At 34.2% G+C, this 19,993-nt stretch overlaps 2 protein-coding genes across 2 annotated transcripts; both read left to right on the forward strand.

The window, feature by feature from the left end:
• The first annotated feature begins 1,869 nt into the window (after nt 1–1,869).
• On the forward strand, nt 1,870–16,741 carry LOC133034514 (uncharacterized). The gene is made up of 6 exons (XM_061109610.1): nt 1,870–1,945; nt 2,053–2,264; nt 14,345–14,395; nt 14,588–14,773; nt 15,008–15,905; nt 16,218–16,741. Exons 1-6 carry the CDS (start codon nt 1,870–1,872, stop codon nt 16,739–16,741), a joined length of 1,947 nt encoding a protein of 648 aa, XP_060965593.1.
• A 34-nt stretch (nt 16,742–16,775) lies between these two features.
• On the forward strand, nt 16,776–18,134 carry LOC115720039 (uncharacterized). The gene has a single exon (XM_030649204.2). The coding sequence runs from the start codon at nt 16,776–16,778 to the stop codon at nt 18,132–18,134; it is 1,359 nt and encodes a 452-aa protein (XP_030505064.2).
• Nucleotides 18,135–19,993: the final 1,859 nt, after the last annotated feature.

A 19,993-nucleotide genomic window follows, 5' to 3' on the forward strand; every position in this document is an offset into this window, starting at 1 on the left:
TCATTTAAGATGATTATATGGTGTGCATAATTAATTTAATCAAAAAAAATCTACTTATGAAAGGCAAGTAAAGTTATTTTTTTTATTTAAAACTCCACATCTGCAGTATAATCTATTAGTTGGGCAACAATATAATCCATTAGTTGGGCAGCACTAAAATATATGTATATACACATATATGTATTTAAATACACACATATGTGTATATATATACAACGGATAAAATACATAATATGTAATATATATATATATACATATGCTTTTCTAATCTTTCTACAACGAACGAATTAACCAAACATGAATAATTAAAAAAAAAACACTTACCTTAGATGATAGAAACTTTGAAGCAAATAAAATACGCGGTGACAAATTAATTGTAGCAACGATTCCAACAAGTGTAATTAATCAACAAAAGAAGTGAAACCAATCCTACAATAACTGATGAAAGAAAATTCAATAAATTAATAAAGCCAATAACATAGATAATGAGAAGAAATAGAAGAATTATGAGTGGGATTAATTTTTCCCTACTTAGCTAAATCAAATTCTTAGTTGGTATAAAACAAATTAATATGAGTTATATACCGATTGTATTCTTAATCGTCATCTAATCTAATTAGTTATAAATATCATAAAATATCTCACTTAATTTTTTAACTATATGAAAAAAAAAATTAAAAAAAATAATTATTCTTTATTATCTCTTATTTATCTCTCGGTCATTTATATATAAATTGAGTTGATTCGCACATGTATGACATTTAAGAAAACAAAATCACAATTTTTTAGTAACTACATGTATTTTATCAATTTAGTCATCATAAATTTTAGCTTTTTATGTGATAGGTTGTGATTAAAATTATATTAGTGATGGCTTATTTTTAGTTGCATGTTAATTTTTTTTGTTGTGATTAAAATTAAATAATCTTTTACTGAGTGTGATTATTAATCATTAATATCTAAATATTAAATTTTAATTTTAAAATCAGTATTACTCTTTGTTATGTTATTCTTTATTATTAATTTGTTATGCTCAAATTTTGTTTTATGAAAGTTGACAAAAATTTCACAAGTTGAATCCTCTTTTGAAGTATTAAATTGAATTATTATACTATTTATTCTCTTGATTTTATAGAGAAGTTTGCAGTAATTCATGTAGAATTGATAATTTAATATGGTGCACTACTTGCTTTTTGTTATGAGATAATCTTTGTTAGATAGGCCGCACAGTAAACTCAGATGAATTAATTTGAATAAATGATAATTTATTTAAATATCAGTTCAAATATTAATGAGATTTTTTTATTTTTATTTTATTATTTTATTATATATAAATAATATTTTATTATTTTATTAAATATAAATAAAAAGTCACCCATGAATTTCTCATAAATCAAAAATTAAATTATATAGGCACACATTATATAGAATAAATATATATATATATATATATCATTTTTTATGCAAGTTATTTTCATCCACAATGCCAATCTCTTCATCACAATTACAATATGTTTTCTATACATCTAAAATTTTATCAAGTTATATATCTTTTTGTGGGAGATAGAAAATTAGTAACCAGTAATCATTTTAGAGTAATTAATAATGTATATAGTATGTATATAAATTTATATAATATAGAACTTAAATTAGTATCATTTATTTTTACTAATCTATTGTAATTATTATTTTATGGTGGTAGGTTATTTATAAATTTCAAAAATGTTTATAATGTTGTAAACTATTGTAACCAAGGACTTTAGAGTTCTAAAAATATGTTTATAATATTCTAAATTAGAGGATGTTAAATATAATGAGAATTTTTACACTTGAAACAACAAACACGAAGGCAAAAATCAAGTTTATGCTATGTTGGATAGGACATTGGTGAATCTTGCTTGTCTTGATAAATATTCAAGTGGTAAGGTCACATTCTTTACTGAAGGTAAAGTTAATCATAGCCCTTATCTACTCACTGTATATCTAGACATGAGAGGGGAAAAATTATTTTGATCTTTAATTTTTGGAGTAATCATCCTTGTTTCTTAACAGAGGTGGAAAAAGTGTGGCTGAAATCTATAACAGGCTCTCGTATGTTTGTGGTTGTACAAAAACTCAAGAGAGTTAAATCTATGCTCAAGGTTTTTAACAAGACAGAGATAGGTGAGATTGCTTCTGGGGTTGTTCAAAAGCAGCAAAGGTTGATGCTTATTCAGGAAGTCTTTCAAGCATTTAATGGAAGCTTGATTGATCAAGAGAGGAAAGTTAGAATTCTTTATTAGTAGGCACACCAAAGTTACAACTCCTTTTTAACTCAAAAGGCTAAATTGCAATGGGTGAAATATGGTGGCAACAACCAGGGGCGGAGCCAGAACGAAATACTTAGGGGGGCCAATTATTTAAAATTTATATTTTGAAGAAAATGTTTTTATAGAATTGCACATCACAAAAATTATTAATAAGGACATATTTGGATATAATTGTATAATTACTATGATATTAATTTCATAAATAAACGGTCTAATAATTATATTATATTTTAAAATAAATTGTATATTTATATGTAAAAATATAATTACATATCAATTTTTATTGTATTGTTTAGTAAAATAATTAGTAATTATATATATAAAAAATTATATTATATAATAATTAATATTTAACACATAATCTCTCAAAAAAAAAGTATTTAACACAAATTTTTTTTTAGTAATTATAATAAATTTTATAAATATTTTTCAATATATTGTACATTAGTAATTAATTAGTCAAAACTCTTTTTCCTTCCAAAAATATTCATGCAAAGTGTTAGAGGTATATTATATTTTATTTTCTTTTTCTAGATAAAAAGATTTTTTTTTTTTTTTTCATTTCGGTAAAGAGAGATCAAAAAGATTATTTTGTGTAGCCATAATAGAGATTACAAAATAATAATTTCCATAAAAGAAAAAAATTCTATTGGATGTGGAATACAAAAGTACTACATGTAATTTTAGTGACCTGTTTTCTATTTATTAAATTACAATTTTCAATCATATATCTCTAAAAAAGAATCACCATAAGAGTATCTTTAAAATTTTTTTAATAAATTAATAATATCATCAAAATACATAAATATTTGTTGAAAAATTGAGGGGAGGCCATGGTCACCCCAACCCAAAGAGTACCTCCGCCCCTGGCAACAACATCAAAATATTTCATCAAAGCCTCAAATAGAAAAGATACCAAAGTAGAATTTATTTGATTTAATCGACTCATGGTAAATAGGTAGATGAAACTAACAAGATTACAAATGCCTTTGTAGACTATTATAAGAAGCTGTGTGGAAGGAAAATTAACATAGAGAATACGTGAATTGGAAATTGGTGAAATAAGGTCTAGTAATTAGTGATGCTCAAGTTCATATGCCATCGAAACCTTATATTGAAGAAGAGGTTAAACATGCCTTATTTTATATCCCAGATTCAAAATCTCTGGGCCTAGACAATTTTAACAGAAGATTTTTTTAAAGCATTCTAAAATATAGTAGGGAAAGATGTCACAACAACAATGCTATCCTTCCTCCACTTAGGAGAAATTTTGAAAGAAAGAAATTCTAGCACTCTTACATTGGTTCCAAAGGTGAAAGTTCCTCAATCTGTGGCTGATTTTCGTTCTATAGCTTGTTGTAATGTACTTTACAAAATAGCGACTAAGATTGTGTGCTCGAGATTACATCTCATTCTTCCTTATTTGATTTCTCAAAATTAAGGAGGGTTCGTTCATGAGAGGTATATAGCACACAACATAATGGTTTGTGAAGACTTAGTCAAATATTATTGAAGAAAAAATTATAAGCCCTCTTGTATGATCAAAATGGACCTGAAGAAAGCATACAACACGGTAGATTAGTATTTATTAACTAGAATGATGAGAGCCTTAAACTTTCCCGATCAATTTATTAAGTTGGTGAAAGCTTACATTCGAACTCCCAAATTCTATCTTTTTTTTAATGGATCTCTTTGTGGTTTCTTTTCTTCTCAATGAGGCTTAAGGTAGGGGGATTCTATGTCATCATTTTTATTTATGTTGTGAATGAAATACTTGTCTAAATAAACTCCGAAAAAGAAACTAAACTGGTAAATTTTTACTTATATAGAATCATTCATATATGTGTGGATATGGCTAGTATATCGATTTTTTTTATATGGGTATATTTGGTTCATTTGATTCGTGCTCGAGCCGGATGATGAAAAAAGCTCATGTTACTAAGAAAAGATATTTTAGATTTCATTTTAGATGTGAATTGTTGTAGCTAACGCAGTTCTATTTTGTTGATGATTTAATTTTATTCAGGTAAGGGGATGTGAGGTCCATTATGTTGATGCCGAGTTGTTTTATAAAGTTCTCTATCACCTCAGGATTACAGGAAAATGCAAGCAAAATTGCTCTATATTTTGTTGGGTGAATGAACAAGATGTTCAAAAGGTGGTGGATGCTTCGGGATTCAAAAGGATCACTCTTCCATTCAAGTATTTGGGTGTCCCTATCTGCTCAAAAAATATATCAAGTGTTGAATGTGAAATGCTCCTAGAAAAGATGGTTGCACTAATTTAAATATGAAATTCTAGACACTTATCATATGCGGAGAGAGTTATCTTTGTGAACTCCGTGTTAATGGCAATCCATACTAATTAATGGTGAAAAATATACATTTAGTAAACTTAAAGTTTAGAATAAATTAAATATAAATTAATATTTTCATGAAATTAATGAGATATATTTTTATTTTGAAAATATTTAATTTAGATTAATTTATTGCTTTTTGTAGAAATTAAAAGATTATTGTGGCACTTAGAAATGAAGAATTGGAGCATAAAACAATATTTTTAAAAATAAAATCGGAAATCGGCTTGGAAAAGCCCACTTGCGCACAGCCCAGGTCCCCATTTTGAGCCGTCAGATCACAAATCCAAGGGTCCATATGGGCGCGTGTTGCTCACTGCCAGACGAAGGCGCGTGAGCGCCTGATTCCCCAGCCGCATGCAACTTCCTGCCAAGGGTAATAGCAAAAATTTCCAAGCTGAATATTTTCCATGTTTGTTTTGGGTTACTGTTATCAGTCCAAAATCCTCTATTTATAGCCAAAGTGAGTGAATTAAAATAATTGATTCAAAACAAACATGGAAAATACAAAATAGAAAAGATAAAATAATATAAATAAGCTTACTAAAAACATAAAGATAAAACTTGATAAGTCAATGGCAGACAGAAGTGATCTCCTCGGGTAACTCTACCAACTACATGTTTGTACTATCTAGTATCAAAAAATGAACTTTCTTTTATCCTTCCTCTTAAAAATTGATGCATTGGTGACATTTTCAGGATAAAGAAAATATTCGTCCTCAATGTCGTGAAGGAAATGGTATGCTTAGTTACTTGAGAAAATTTTACAAATTTCCTCCACAACTGTGTCTATCACATCAGTATGATAACACTTGTTTTCATTTAGAATGACATTTGGAATGGTTGGAAGAATTTCGGGATGAGAAATATTATCACTCCAAATAGTAATAGCATCATCCTCATCGAGTTTACAAGAGATTGGGGTAGAGGGTGATATAGTATTATTTCAATTTATGGAGGAAGAACATTGACTGAAATTTTTTCATTGAATTTCATATCATCCTCTACTAATTGAGTGAGCAAAGAACTTTGGTTTTCATTCATCTTTCTTTCATTCTCTAGACAAAAAAAGAAGGCTAATTAGTAATTTTTCCCCCTGAACTTTGACATGTACCAAATCATATCCCCTGAACTTTTTTGGCCGTTAAAAATTCCCCCCGAACTATTGAGATTGTTGAATTTAAGAACTTTTGTCTAATTTCATTTAATTTTACTGTTTCAGTGATTGTTTATATACTAAACCATGCTCCCCAGACTTTGATGTCCACTAAATCATTCCCCTCAAATTTTAATATGTACTAAATCATGCCCCTTGAACTTTCATCCATTTAGAATATTTTTTTACTAAAATTAGACAAAAGTCCTTAAATCTAACAATCTCAATAGTTTAGGGGAAATTTTTAACGGCCAAAAAAGTTTAAGGGGCATGATTTGGTACATGTCAAAGTTCGAGGAGAAAAATTACTAATTAACCAAAAATGTTGAACTATTTTTCTCTATTAATAGTCAAAGTGAGTGAATTAAAATAATTAATAAATGGGATGTGCAATTTATTGGCTGAGAAAATAGTAAAATGGGAAAATAAGCTAAATAAATGCAAGGGAATAGAAAATTATAGTCTATTTTTAAAATTGGAATTTTGGGCTCATTTTCTATGCATTGTGGACACTTTGACAAGCACAAAATGGCTTAGAAATTCAGCTAGAATTGAGAAGACGACAAAGAGCCTTTTCTAGCATTTGAACATAAGTGGTGGCATCATTGGGTTTTATCATTAGGTCATGCTTAATCTTGGCATTGAGTCATGTTAGATACTTTTCTTTCTTATTGAAATTTGTTGGCATAATTCCTTAGGCCAACGTAGAAAGCCTATTGAACTTTTTTGTATGCTAATTCACTAACAAAGACTTTTCTAGAGTTAATTGAGTAAGCTCATTCCTCTTGGCACTACGTACTGCTTCATTATAGTACTTAGCATTGAAAATATTATGGAACTCATACCAAGACATAGTTTCCACATTGTAACTTAGAGGTACAATCTTCTACCATACCAAGGCATCCTCCAGGAAATGAAAAGTAGCACAAGTTTCCTGGTCATTACCAAAAACCCTATAAAGTTCAAAATTCAATTGATAGTATTTAGCCACTACTACGCTTTCATCACATCTAAACCAAGACATACAATGGTTCCATTCAATTACCAGTATCAAGCTGCTTAATTTGCAACATTGGAATGGGAATGGTTGCATATGCTCAGGAGGTCCAATAGGAGGAGCTTGCTACCTAAGTCACTACAACTCCTCTACCTGTCTTTGAAGCATGGCTTGTATTTATGCGAACCACTGTTCCCAATCTGGCAAAGCTTGTGGTAGATTAGTAGTACTGCCGCCACAACCCCATCCACAACCTCTACCTCAATTGCGAGCAAGAAGGGGAATTTCACCTCCCAAACAAGATGACTTCGGTACTTGGAGTTGGGACCACATTAAAGTCAAAGCCCATCTTCTACTTAGGAGTTATTTCACTAATTTTTATAGAATGGTGGGCATGGCTCCATTTCAAATCATCGTGCAAGTGTACAACCTGCTTGCTAGATGGTATGTTTTTTGGTGGGACCAGTCTGTAGAGGTCCCGTCTCTCGACAAAGTCTTATATTTTTACAAGCTAGAGTCAAATCTTGTGAGGAAGGACAAGACCAAGATCGACTTTTATTCACTAAAGAAGCAATCCAAAGTGATATATACAACCAGCACATGCAAGTAAACTCACGACTTCAAGGAGTATTGATTTTTCATGTCTAGATTCCCTCTAAAGCATCATCCAACTCTCTCACTAGACTTTTGCATTGTAGGTATGTACTAAATGTTTTCTTGATTATCTTTCTTTAAATATCCTTCCAAATTTAGCAAAATATAATCTAGACATCTTTTTTTAGTCTTTCAGATGATATCCCTCGACCTCAAATCCCAAGTGTCCCTTGGGTCTTGCTTCCCCTTTTCTCTGTAGGAGCCTCTCCTCTCTCGGTTTGTTTTCTCTCTTTTGGCCCTCTCCCTCTCGGCCTTCTCCTGCTCCACCTTTTCTCTTTCAGCCTTTTGGTTTGCAGCTAACTTCTAGATGGCATCTACCTTGTTTTCTTCCCTAGCCCATTAACATTTATAGATGGCCTTTTTTAGCGAAAAGTTGGGTCTGGTACCTCCCTAATCAATGAAACCTGGTTCAAGTGTGTCACTAGGATTGCTGGAGAGGCAGAAACTACCAAGGCAACCGTAGCATCCACAAGGTTATTGGGAGAAGCAGCCTTCTTGACTTGTGACTTGGAGCTAGAAGGTTTTCCCTTCCCCTTCTTTGCTACCTTCCACACCTCATCGTTCTGTGAATTCACCCTATTGATGAATGTGTTTAGTAGAATCATCTCGAGAGTACAAGGGCCCTCTTCAGAAGAAAATAAAACATGGTTAGATACTCATAAATAATAAAGAATGCATAAAAATTCAACAAACTGTTGGGTTTTGTGCCCTAAATAAAGCCCATTTCAATATAATCAGATTTACTAATTATTAAAGATCACAAATAATTTTATGTTGCATGGTTCACATGATTTATTTCATGATTATAAATTCTATTAAGTCTAGAACATATGTATTTGTTAATGATTATAGTGTTGTCAGAACAGTGGAATATAATCATAATTATATGTTCAAACGTTTAATTCCATGATTTGTCAGTTCACTAGATTTAGACTGGCATGATAATCAGCGATAGGTATACTTACACCTTGGATAAGTGTTATGTCCTTTCCAGGGCATTGGCAAAGTTTACCAGTATCGGATGTATGGAGTATACATTGGAAGGGACCGATATTGAACTTTGATTAGATATGATAAATTTACCGTAATATCTATTCAATTCAATATCACCTAATTGATCCTGGATCAAATGATCTTAATCCTGACATGATTAGGTTCGATCTCAAGAGTGTTATTCGTGTTTTTTGATTTGTTAGTTAAGCCTACTTTTTGGTCAGGGCGGTACGTACATTTTGGGAACATGGTAGTGCAATTGAGTGGGAGCGCTAATCATCGATATGGAATCTATAGCTTCCATAGGTATTTAGAAGTGAAACGATGATTTCCTTCGAGCTTTCTAAATAGAGATAAATGATTGAGATCTCATTTTAGTGATTATTTTATTTCACTAAAATATCATTTATAGGTGGCAAGTATTTTAAGGATAAAATACATTGAAAGGGTGTAATGGTAATTTTATCCCTATGCAATGTAGATCATCTATAGAGGATCATTGATTATTGGGATTATAACAATGGATAATTAATAGCGTTTCTATATCGTGGAACATATAGAGCGTTCTATATGACTAATAGTGCAATTCCAAGTTCTATGCGTGGATGCAACAAGGAATTAATAAGTCAGTGAATTTACTTGGTAAGTTCTAGGTCAGCTTATTGGAAGCTCGGTTATATAGGCCCATGGTCCCCATACTAGTTGAGACCATACTGCTTGTAAGACTTAGTTAATTGATTTTGATTAATCAATTATAATTCTAAAATTAGACTATGTCTAATTTAAGAATTTTTCACTATGTTATGGCTTGATTGTGAAGAAATAGTGTTTTGGGATTTATTTGTTAATTAAGAGACTTTATGGAGTCTAATTAATAAATATTATAAATGACAATTTTATTTGACAATTATTTTAATTATTAAATAAATATTTTGGACATTTATAGGTTTGAATTGGAAAATATGGTATTATTGAAAAGAAGAATAAGTGGTTGAAATAAAGTGGCAAAATTGTAACTAGAGATGGGTCCCTTTGAAGTGTACGGCCACATATGTTTTTTGCCCAATATTTTATTCTTTTTTAATCCATATAATTCAACCCTAACCCTATTGAAGAATAGTATAAAAGGAAGGCTATGGTCTCATCATCCAACTAATGACTCTAATGCCTCCAAAGCTAAAAACCTAGATGAGACCTATTCCTTCTTCTTTCTTCTTCAATTTCGAAAACACTATATCCTCTCTTCACAAATATTATTCAGCCATTAGTGATAGAGTGAGTGCCCACACACATCAAGTGGTATCTCAATCATAGTGTGGAAGACTGTGAAGAACCCAATCAACAAGAAGGAGAATCGGGCTCAAGAAGGAGAGAAAGAGATCCAGGTTCAGATCTTGATAATGCTCTGCTACAGAAAGGAATCAAGGGCTAGAGATCTGGACGGAAGGAGTCATTATATTCTGCTGCACCCAATGTAAGGTTTCTTGAACTTTATATGTGTTTATTTCATTGTTTTAGAAATTCATATTAGGATGTTAATGAAACATACTTGTTAGTAAATCTAGATCATGGTAAAATAATTCTAACACAAACAAGCATAAGACTCCGGTCCGGGTTTAAACATTGGCTTCGTTGTACTGTACATTCCATCTGTGCAAATAGTGAAACATCCTTGCAACCTATACTATATTGGAAGATTCCTAGGTAGTTAATCAAGGTAAAAGGATATATCCTTGTGCATTGAAAAGTGGGATAAAAATGGTAGGTCGCTCAACTATCTCCTCTAACTATGCAAGTAATGTGTAACTGGGTACCGAAGGTGATCTCTTTTTAAAAAAATAAGGATCAAACCCTCCCTATGTAACATCGACCAACTCTTCTTGTAATACCATATAATTAAGAAATGGATTAGTAAAACCCTAATTAGATAATTATGAATAATTGAGGAATTATATTATTATATAATTCAACATTTGAGAATTATTATAATTCATAGCATGGTTAGACCCCGTTGGTGAGCCAGGGGCATTTTAGTAATTATGACCCAAGAAGGATAAAATGATGAAATTAATTTATTTGCGTGCTTAGCAGAACTATATTATTATATAGTATGCCTGTGTTGTCTTTTCAGGTGTGTTCTGACAGGTTGGCGTGGCATAGTCACAACCAGGTATTTTGGGCCGAACTGGGTTCGGGCCCGAAATGCAAATTGGATTGAATTAATTGGCATTTTATTTGATAAGTGATAATCTAAAATTTAATTGGGATTTAATATGCATGGAATGACATTTATGCCCTTGTATGTGTGAATAGGTGAAAATTGGCCCTAGGGGCATTTTGGTCTTTTGGCCTTTATTGATTATGTTTAATAAAATTGATTTTTTAAGATGAAGGAAATCAAAATTATGGATTTGTCTCCCTCTCACCCGACCCCTCTTTCTCTCTCAAAACCCTCTTCTTTTAGAACTTGATTTTGGGAAGAAAACTTGATTCTTGGAGTGAATTGAAGCTAGCTTTCGAAGAATTAAGCTTGGTTGTGGCTTGAATTTGAGGTAGTTCTTCTCCTCACCCCCTTTAATTGTGAATTTGTTGTTGAGTTTGGAATTGAAAGCATGTTTTTTTTTTTTTAAGATTTGAGTGTTCTTGATTATATGATGAGTGAATTGATGTTTGATTTTGATGAATTGGATCTCTATTGCATGAAGTTGTTGTTGATTTTATTGTGAAGTTGTGGCCGTATGTTATAGGGGATTTTCTAGGTTGAATTCAGGTATTAATTGGATAGTTCGCTGCTGGAAATCAAATGTTTTGGTGTGCTTGAAGCACAAATTATTAAGCTTGAATATTGTTGGTTTAAAGCATGAGTTATGTGGTTATGCAATTAAATTTCCAGGGGATAATATGAGTTTTGATGCATGTTTATGTGTTTTAAACTCCCTAATATTTGCTAGCAATTGAATGTTATAAATTGGAAGTTTTGTTTATGATTTGGGATGAATTGGATTGAGTTTTGAGCTGAAAATCGTGTTTGAAGGTGGCTATTTTCTGGGTTTTCAACCCAAGTACCACGGCATGCTCTGAGCATGTCACTGCCCGCCTCTGCTGATGGAACCTGGGGGTTCGTCCCATGTGCCGCGGCCCGCCCTGGTGTTTTTTGGGCAGTTTTGAGTTGAATTTCAAAAATTCATAACTTTTGATTCCGAACTCCGATTTGGGAGTTCTTTATATCGTTGGAAAGCTCATTCCGAGCTCTGTATGATTATCTGAATTTTAAATGCCATGATTGAATTTTATGAGTATGGAATCAGGGGTTAACCCTAGTTGTGAAAATCCCAAATTTGTGTGACTAGGATTACCGACACCTGATCAGGAGCACCCAGGGATTCAGAATTTCTATCAGTTGCGGGACAACAGGTAAGACAGTGATTAGCACATAGAGTATGCACAGTGGCGCTTATATTGAATATGATATGATTGTTTAGTAACCGAGATTAGGGTTATTACCCTAATATGAACGGTCTAATAGCCTAGGGTTATTACCCTAGTGATGTGTGTGAAAATGCCATGCTATGTTATATGTAATGAGATTCAAGGATTATGCGCTTAAGGCATAATCAGGTTGGACTTCGTAACCATAACCGAGATGAACCATTCTAAGGCCTTATTGTATTTAGACGTGTGAGAGCAACACGTAGGTCTACGCCACGTAAATATAAATAGATGTGTGATCGCAACACATAGGTCTACGCCACGTAGACATAAATAGGCATGTGAATGTAACATGCAGGTCTGTGACACACAGACGTATATGTATGGCATTATTGCTTAAATAGTATAATGAGCATATTATGTTGTTATGTTATATACTGTCTTGTTGGGCTTGGTTCACGGGTGCTCTACTGTGCAGGAAAGGGTAAGGCATTAGCTTATCAGCCATGAGTTTAGAAGCCGGGCGAAGAATGTACATGTCTGAGTCATATCAGACCAAGCGGGTTAAGGGTCTACCAGCGATGTTTTTTGAAACTCTATTTTGCCGCTTATGCCGGCTGAAAGAAAAAGACTGGTAATAAAGTTTGTAAATATTTTTAGAATCCCAAATGTTATAAAGTTTAAATTATTACAAGTTTTATTTCCATCCCGTTTGTTATAAAAGTTTAAATTCTGCGCTATTTTGATTGGTAATCCCGCTTAGGGGATTAGGGTTTCCTAAATAACTCGGGTAACGTGCCTAATTATTTAGGGCGTTACACTTCTGGATGAGGAACATGGGTCAGACAGAAAGGATAATTACCTCTTTTGGATGTGTTGGAAAGATTGTAGCAAAATATACCTCCAGCTCTACATCTTTGTTCAGGGGTTTTGGATTCCTTTTTACCCACTCTTCCATTAAGTTCTTATCTTTTTAATAGCCTGCTTCACCTTGTTTGCCATGATTTCAACAACGACCTCCTTAACATCATCTATTTTGGAATGTATTCCATAAGAATTGAGAGAGTTTATACTTTGGTATGGAGCGACCAAGCTGACTCACTTGAGGTTCTCCATAGTCACCAGACCCTCCACTTTCGGTGCCTTTGGGTTCATGCTATGGTCAAAATTTTACTGAGATTTTTAGAAATCGATTATAAAATAAATTAAGCTTAAAGAAGAAATAAATTAAAGAAGGAGAAATAATGATTTTTGCATTGGGTCATTAATGATCCTTATCAAAAGCTTTGAAGTATTTTTACACAAGAGTGTTCTTTCCGAAGTTCAAGAACCCTAATCCATAGCCCTTGACATGAGAAATTATGTCCCAACTTTTTGTATGAAGTGGCTGTTGGTTTTGTGGTACTAAATCAGGTATGCAGTAGAAAGCAATTTCTAATTACCATTGTACTACATCCTCAGGTTCACCACATGTATATACATTAAATCGGCAAATAAAGAGATGAAAGGAATAATTTACCTCTTGAAGCAAATTAGGGTATCCTTATTTCTTTTCATAAGTTGTATCCTTGGGATGGTGATGAAGAACTCACAGCGTGACCTTTCGAACCTTCTACCACACACAAGGATTAGTGTGGGCTAATGAGATAAATTGTATATTGAGTTCTTGTTTTTTATCTCAACACATGAGCAAAAAATCTGAGAGTGATGATGATGGAAAAAGGTTTAATCTGATTAACCCTTTTTAGGCTTTCTTAAGACTTATACGTAAATAGTTTTAGGTTTATACTATATATAAAATAAAAACCATTAAAGATTTTATTTGAAATAAATATTTTAATTGAAAATAATAATATTTGATTATTTGAATGAATATTTATAGTTAAATCAGTGATAGATATTTATTTCTTATAATCGATTGAGAGAATCTCTCAACCACTTAAGAGAATATCTCAACTACTTGGAGAGAATCTCTCAACTAGGGAATATCTCAACCACTATAAATATTTGTAACTACTTTTCAAATTCAAATAAATATTTATCTTTTAAGTTAATTAATTAATCCAAAAACAAATCCAGTAGGGGAAAACCCTATCCATAGCATATGTCAAGTCTAGTACACAACATTGCATACATCAAGCTCCCAACTTCTGATGCATAAGGATACTTTCTCATGTCCTCCATCTCTTGAGGAGTCTTTGGACATTGATCCTTACACAGAGAAATTCCATGTCTCTACGGAAACTGTCCTTTCTTGGAATTCTCCATTGAGAATATTTCTAGCACCTTATCTATATAAGTTGCTTGAGATAGTGCTAAACTTCTCCTCTTTATATCTCTATAGATTTTGATGCCTAGAACATAACTTTCTTCTTCTAAATCCTTCATTTTGAATTTTTTGACTAACCACTTCTTTATGTCTGATAACCTTTCTACATTATTTTTAATAGGTAGAATACTGTCAACATAAGAACCAGGAGTACCACTATATTACCTTTAAAGTATTTGTATACACAAGCTTCATCTTCATTTTTTTTAAAACCATATACTTTAAGGGTAATATTCCAAGAACTAAAGGCTTGCTTCAATCCATATATGGATTTAATCAATTTGCAGTCCTTTTGATCTTCTCCTTGTTGCACATACCCTTTAGGTTATTCCATATAAATAACTTCATCGAGATTGTCATTCAGAAAAGCAGTCTTAAAGACCAGTTCATGCCGTTCATTTCAGACTTGATCAGTAGGTTCACACTTATTAACTTACCTGTGAAGGGTGATCGACTAACTTGGGATAACCACCGTGATGGTGCGAACCACATTAAGTCAGCCCTAGATGTAGCTCTAGTGAATGGGGATTGGCTCGGTCTCTTCCCGAAGGTAGTGGTTAAGTCCCTTCATACGTGTAATTCGGACCATTTCCCTCTCTGCATTAGTACTACAAACCATGATTCTAGACCGACTAGGTCTTTTCATTTTGAGGCTTGGTAGACTAGAGACCCCCGAAGCTCGCTAATTGTGGAGGATGCCTGAGGCTCTGTGTCTCACGGCTGGGCCCCGACCAGGGTTTTCAAGAAAGTGGGGGCCACTCGCCTTGCACTTTGTAAATGGCAGAAGGTCCAATTCGAGAAACTCGATACTCGTATTGCTAATCTGGAACGCCATCTGAAGGAGATCCAGGACTCACCTACAGGATCGAGGGAATGGAAAGAGGAGGTTGAGAATAGGAAAAATCTCAATGAAGCGCTTAGGCAAAGGGCCATTTACTGGCAGCAAAGAGCCCGTATCTCTTGGATTAGAGAGGGAGACAAGTGCTCCAAATTTTTCTTCACTACGGCTACAATCAGAAATAGACGTAATGCAGTGGAGAGTATAATGAATAGGGACGGGGTGTGGATTAGTAACAGGAGAGACATTGGCAAGGAATTCTCTGGTTTTTTGGGGAGTATTTTCACCAATATTGTTAAGGGGCCACTGGAACGTCTGGACTATCTTATAGGAGATCACCTCTCGGCAATTGATCAAAATGACCGCTTGATAATCCTAGATTATGAGGAAATTCTCCAAACTTTATTCTCCATGGGGAGTTTTAAGGCTCCTGGGCCCGATGGTATGTCGGCCTTATTCTATAATCAGTATTGGAGCTCGGTAGGTGAAGATTTCTGTGAAGCAGTTCGTGATTTCTTCGTTTCGGGTGTAATGCATAAGGGCATTAATGCGACTAACTTAATACTCATCCCCAAGGTGCCCAATCCGAAGAAAGTGACTCAGTTTAGGCTAATCTCCCTTTGCAATGTGGTTTATATGGTGATATCTAAGATCATTGCCAACAGAATAAGACTGATTCTCCCAAGAGTGATCTGTCCCACTCAAGCGGTGTTTGTCCTGGGGAGGAGTATTAATGATAATGATATTCTGGTCCAGAAGATCATCCACTCTCTTAAGCTAAAGAAAGGTAAAGAGGGTTTGTTTGCAATCAAAATAGACTTGGTGAAAGCTTATGACAAGCTCAGTTGGTCGTTCATTGACCACGTTCTTAGCATCTTTAAAGTCCCAAATAAATTCTGCCACTGGGTGCGCCAGTGTATTTCAACAACAACTTTTAAATTGCACCTTAATTGTGGAAAAGTGTGCAGTTTAAATCCGGAATGTGGGCTAAGACAGAGGGATCCTCTTTCTCCGTATCTTTTTATCTGGGTCTCAGAAATACTTTCTCGCCTCCTAGAGTGAGCCTTGGAGTCGGGTAGCATAAGGGGTATCAAGCTGAGTAGAAACGGCCCGAGACTCTATCACCTCTTCTTTGCTGATGATCTCATCCTTGCAGGAAGGGCAACCGTGGCTGAGGCTAAGGGCTTTTGGCAATGTTTGGAGAAGTTCTGTGAGTGGTCAGGACAACGTGTCAATAAGCTTAAGACGTCTATTTTCTTCAGCAAGAACACCAGTTATGGCATGAGAAGAGGGATCATGCATGAACTTGGTATAAATATGGCTGATTCCAACATCAATTATCTAGGCCTCCCGTTGTTTGGATCCAGGCAGAAAAATGCTGATTTCAATTTCATTGTTGAGAACCTTGTCTTGAAGCTTCATGGGTGGAAACTGAAATCCCTATCTAAGGCCGGGCGGGCTACGTTAATCAAATTAGTGGGGATGGCTTTACCGATTTACACGATGCAAACAACTAGGCTTTCTAAGAAGCTGGCCTCAAAAATTGATGGTATGTTTAGAGACTTCTGGTGGGGTTGTGAGCAGGGAAACATGGGTATTTGCCTGAAGGCATGGGACCGTCTTTGCCTTCCAAAGTCTAGGGGAGGCCTGGGTTTCCGTAAAACTTTGGAAATGAACTAGGCACTCCTAGCGAAGTGGGGATGGGATCTCCTGAATGAGAAGCAATCGCTTTGCTGTAATGTGTCGGAAAGCCAAATACTTTAAAGGAAAACCTTTCCTAGAGGGATCTTATAACGGATCTTATTCTTGGTTCTGGAAGAATGTGGTGAAATCCAGAGACTTATTACTGAGAGGAGCGTGCAATCTTATCACTGACGGGAACGATGCAAATGTCTGGTTAGAACCTTGGGTGCTGCTTAGCAAGGATTTCTTCGCTAAACCTATTGGTTCGACCTCTGGGAGTGTGACGAAAGTCGCTGAGCTTCTTACGGAGGATGGGGATTGGGATATTCCTAAACTCCAGACTCATTTTGAATCCGGAACTGTTCGCGACATAATCAAAGGAGGTAAACCTTGGGGAGTAGGAGGAGACAGGTGGGTGTGGACAAAGGAGCCAAATGGCCAATTCTCAACCAAATCAGCTTACCTAATTTTGGCTTTGGAAAGAGCCCCTAATATTGTTGTTGCGCCAGGACATTGGAACAAACTTTGGAGTTCCAAAATCCTAGAGCAGCATAAGGTCCTGTGGTGGAGCATCCTTTCAAATGCCCTCCCTATTAGGGGACTCCTGGCGAAAAGAATCAACATAGACGAACTTTCTTGCCCCCTGTGTGGGGCAGCTGAGGAGTCCATGGAGAACTTGTTCCTCCATTGTGATTTTGTGTACCATTTGTGGAGAGCTTCCCCGTGGGGAATCTTTCCGGTCCCCGACTTTGGAAGCAGAGTCTGGGATTGGGTAACATTTATTTGGAACCTGAAGACGAAAGGGGTGGACACGGACAAGCTATTTCTCTATGCCTCGATCGTTGTGGATACTATATGGAGAACCCGAAATGATAAAGTTCATAACTATTATTCGAGTAACATTAATACTGGTATTGACTCTATTTCTAATTGTTTTACAGATTATGCTGACTGCTTGCTTTCCCCGACAGTAGATGTGTTTCCTCCAGGTTGGTCGACCCCTCCTGAAGACTGGATCAAAATTAACTATGATGTTAAGGTTGGTGGTGAGTACATGTGCATTGCTGCCTTGGCTAGAGATCATTCAGGGACAGTTTTGTGGGGTGTGGCCAACAATCTCAACTTCACAAATCCTTTGATTGGGGAGGCGGTGGCGTGCCAACTTACCATGGAAATTGCTGCTACCAGGGAGCATGAATTTATCATAATTAAGAGTGATTCAGAAGTGGTTATAAATGCAATTAAAGGTGTCCAATCCAATTGGAACATTGTTAATTATGTGTATGCTTGTAATCAACTCTATAAGAAGTTTTTATCTTGTAATTTTTCTTTTATCTCTAGAAGTTGTAACTTTGCGGCTCACAATGTCGCTAGATGGGTTTATGCTTAAACTATCACAGGTATTGTGGAACCCTCGGCTATTCCGAGCTCTATCCTATGTAATGACCGAGAGGTCTAATTTTATAATATTAATCAATGTTTTTATTTCAAAAAAAAAAAATCAATCTAAGAACATCCTAAGCTAACTCATAAGCCGCAACTTAAAATTGTGATTATCATAGGAAAAAATTCTCTTCAAATTTGATAATAAAAATATTTAATATCATAAAAGATAACAAACTTAACTCTCCATCGAGATGCTTTATAGTCTTAGACCAATAATATTTCACTTTTACTCTCTATGGAGATGCTTTATAGTCTTAGACCAATAGTGTCTCACTTTTGCCTTCCATGGAAATATTTTATAGTCTTAGACCATATTCAATAGATAGTAAAATATGTGTACCAAATTTAACTAAAAAATGAATTTGGATTATATTTGGTCAAACTTTTATAATTATGCTGCTATTTTATGGTGTAAATTACCTTTAAAAATCAACAAAAATATTTAATTTTTATTAAAAGTATATTTAAAATTAGAGAAATTTGTAGCATAAATACTTATTTTGTTTAATTTGTTGCTATTAAATACCCAAACTCTAAAAATGGCGGCAAAAGTACTCAAATTCTCAAATTCTATTAATTCCGTTAGTACTTATTTTAATAGTTCTGTTAAGTCCTCCAAGAATGCCACGTGGCGATTTTCAATTGGTATATTATTATTAAAATAATTTTAAAATGAAAAATAAATGAAATAAAATATTTTTTTTCTTTCTTCACTCTCTTCTCCGTCTCTTCAATTATCTCCTTCTCGACTTCCCTCTCGCCCAACTTCTGACCAGCCCAGGGCTCTCTCAGGCCACCGACAGCCCAAACGGAGGCCACTTCCAACTTTTTCGACTCCCAAATGTCCCAACCCCGAGCCTCACCCTCTCGATCACCTCAGTCGGCGTCCATGGGATTCACCCGTCGATCGACCAGATCACCACAAGGGTTTTTGGAAACTATTCATAGTGAGCATGATAATACCAAATCAAGATTCAAACATTTGCATCTCTCCATAAACAGTATTATCAATCCCATAACTACCAAACCCCAAAACTATCATATCAAAATGATTAAAACTTCCCAAAACACAAAACCCACCTGCTCAAATTTTGTGAATCTCAAAGAAGAACAAATGCATTTCACATTCAATCTCTAAACACAAAACTCAAGCATTCCAATCTAAAAAATCTGACCCACTACAGGAATTATTAAGAAAAAAATGAAATGGGCAAGCTTCAAATTGGAAGAAAAAAAATATCCAGATGCTAGAAACCATACAAAGCAAAGCAGAGATATTGAATAACAACATAAGCAAGTGAATAAACTAAAGCTTCTTCTTTTTTTCCCCCTTTCAAAGAGATGGACAAAGATGAAAATCTACCATTTCTTTTTACAGATCTTTTGAGATGATTCCAAAATGGGTTAGCTGGTAAAAATAGTTGGCTTTGAGATGGAGATCGGAGGTGGTTAAAAGTAGAGCCAAAGTAATATATCTACTCTATATAAAATGTGGCTATATAATAGAATTCTTGGTTTATGAGAAATTATTAGGTGACTTTTTTTTTATAACGATTTATTAAAATAACGATTTTTTAATTCTTAGTTTCACTATTTTTGTGGCTAAGTAACATCAAGTTTAATGATTCTCGATTAACTTTCATCTGCCATCCACCATTCATATTATTAATTAAAAAAACGATTACCTTTCAAATCCTTAATTTATCTTCCTCTCCAATCTAATTTTTTTAAATCTCAAACCCTAATCCCAATCGTATTTTCTCCACAAGAAAAGCTGCAATCATATACAACTCAAAGCTTTAT

This window comes from Cannabis sativa, chromosome 2 (assembly GCF_029168945.1).
Source record: "Cannabis sativa cultivar Pink pepper isolate KNU-18-1 chromosome 2, ASM2916894v1, whole genome shotgun sequence".
In the NCBI taxonomy this organism is placed as follows: Eukaryota; Viridiplantae; Streptophyta; class Magnoliopsida; order Rosales; family Cannabaceae; genus Cannabis; species Cannabis sativa.

What these genes read in the sequence shown, in the direction of transcription:
- LOC133034514 (XM_061109610.1), top strand. Translation starts at nt 1,870, where the DNA reads ATGTTGGATAGGACATTGGTGAATCTTGCTTGTCTTGATAAATATTCA. An exon ending in GGTCACATTCTTTACTGAAG is followed by an intron (nt 1,946 to 2,052) that starts GTAAAGTTAATC and finishes GTTTCTTAACAG; the next exon opens with AGGTGGAAAAAGTGTGGCTG. An exon ending in GGCTCGGTCTCTTCCCGAAG is followed by an intron (nt 14,774 to 15,007) that starts GTAGTGGTTAAG and finishes TGTAAATGGCAG; the next exon opens with AAGGTCCAATTCGAGAAACT.
- LOC115720039 (XM_030649204.2), top strand. Translation starts at nt 16,776, where the DNA reads ATGAGAAGCAATCGCTTTGCTGTAATGTGTCGGAAAGCCAAATACTTT.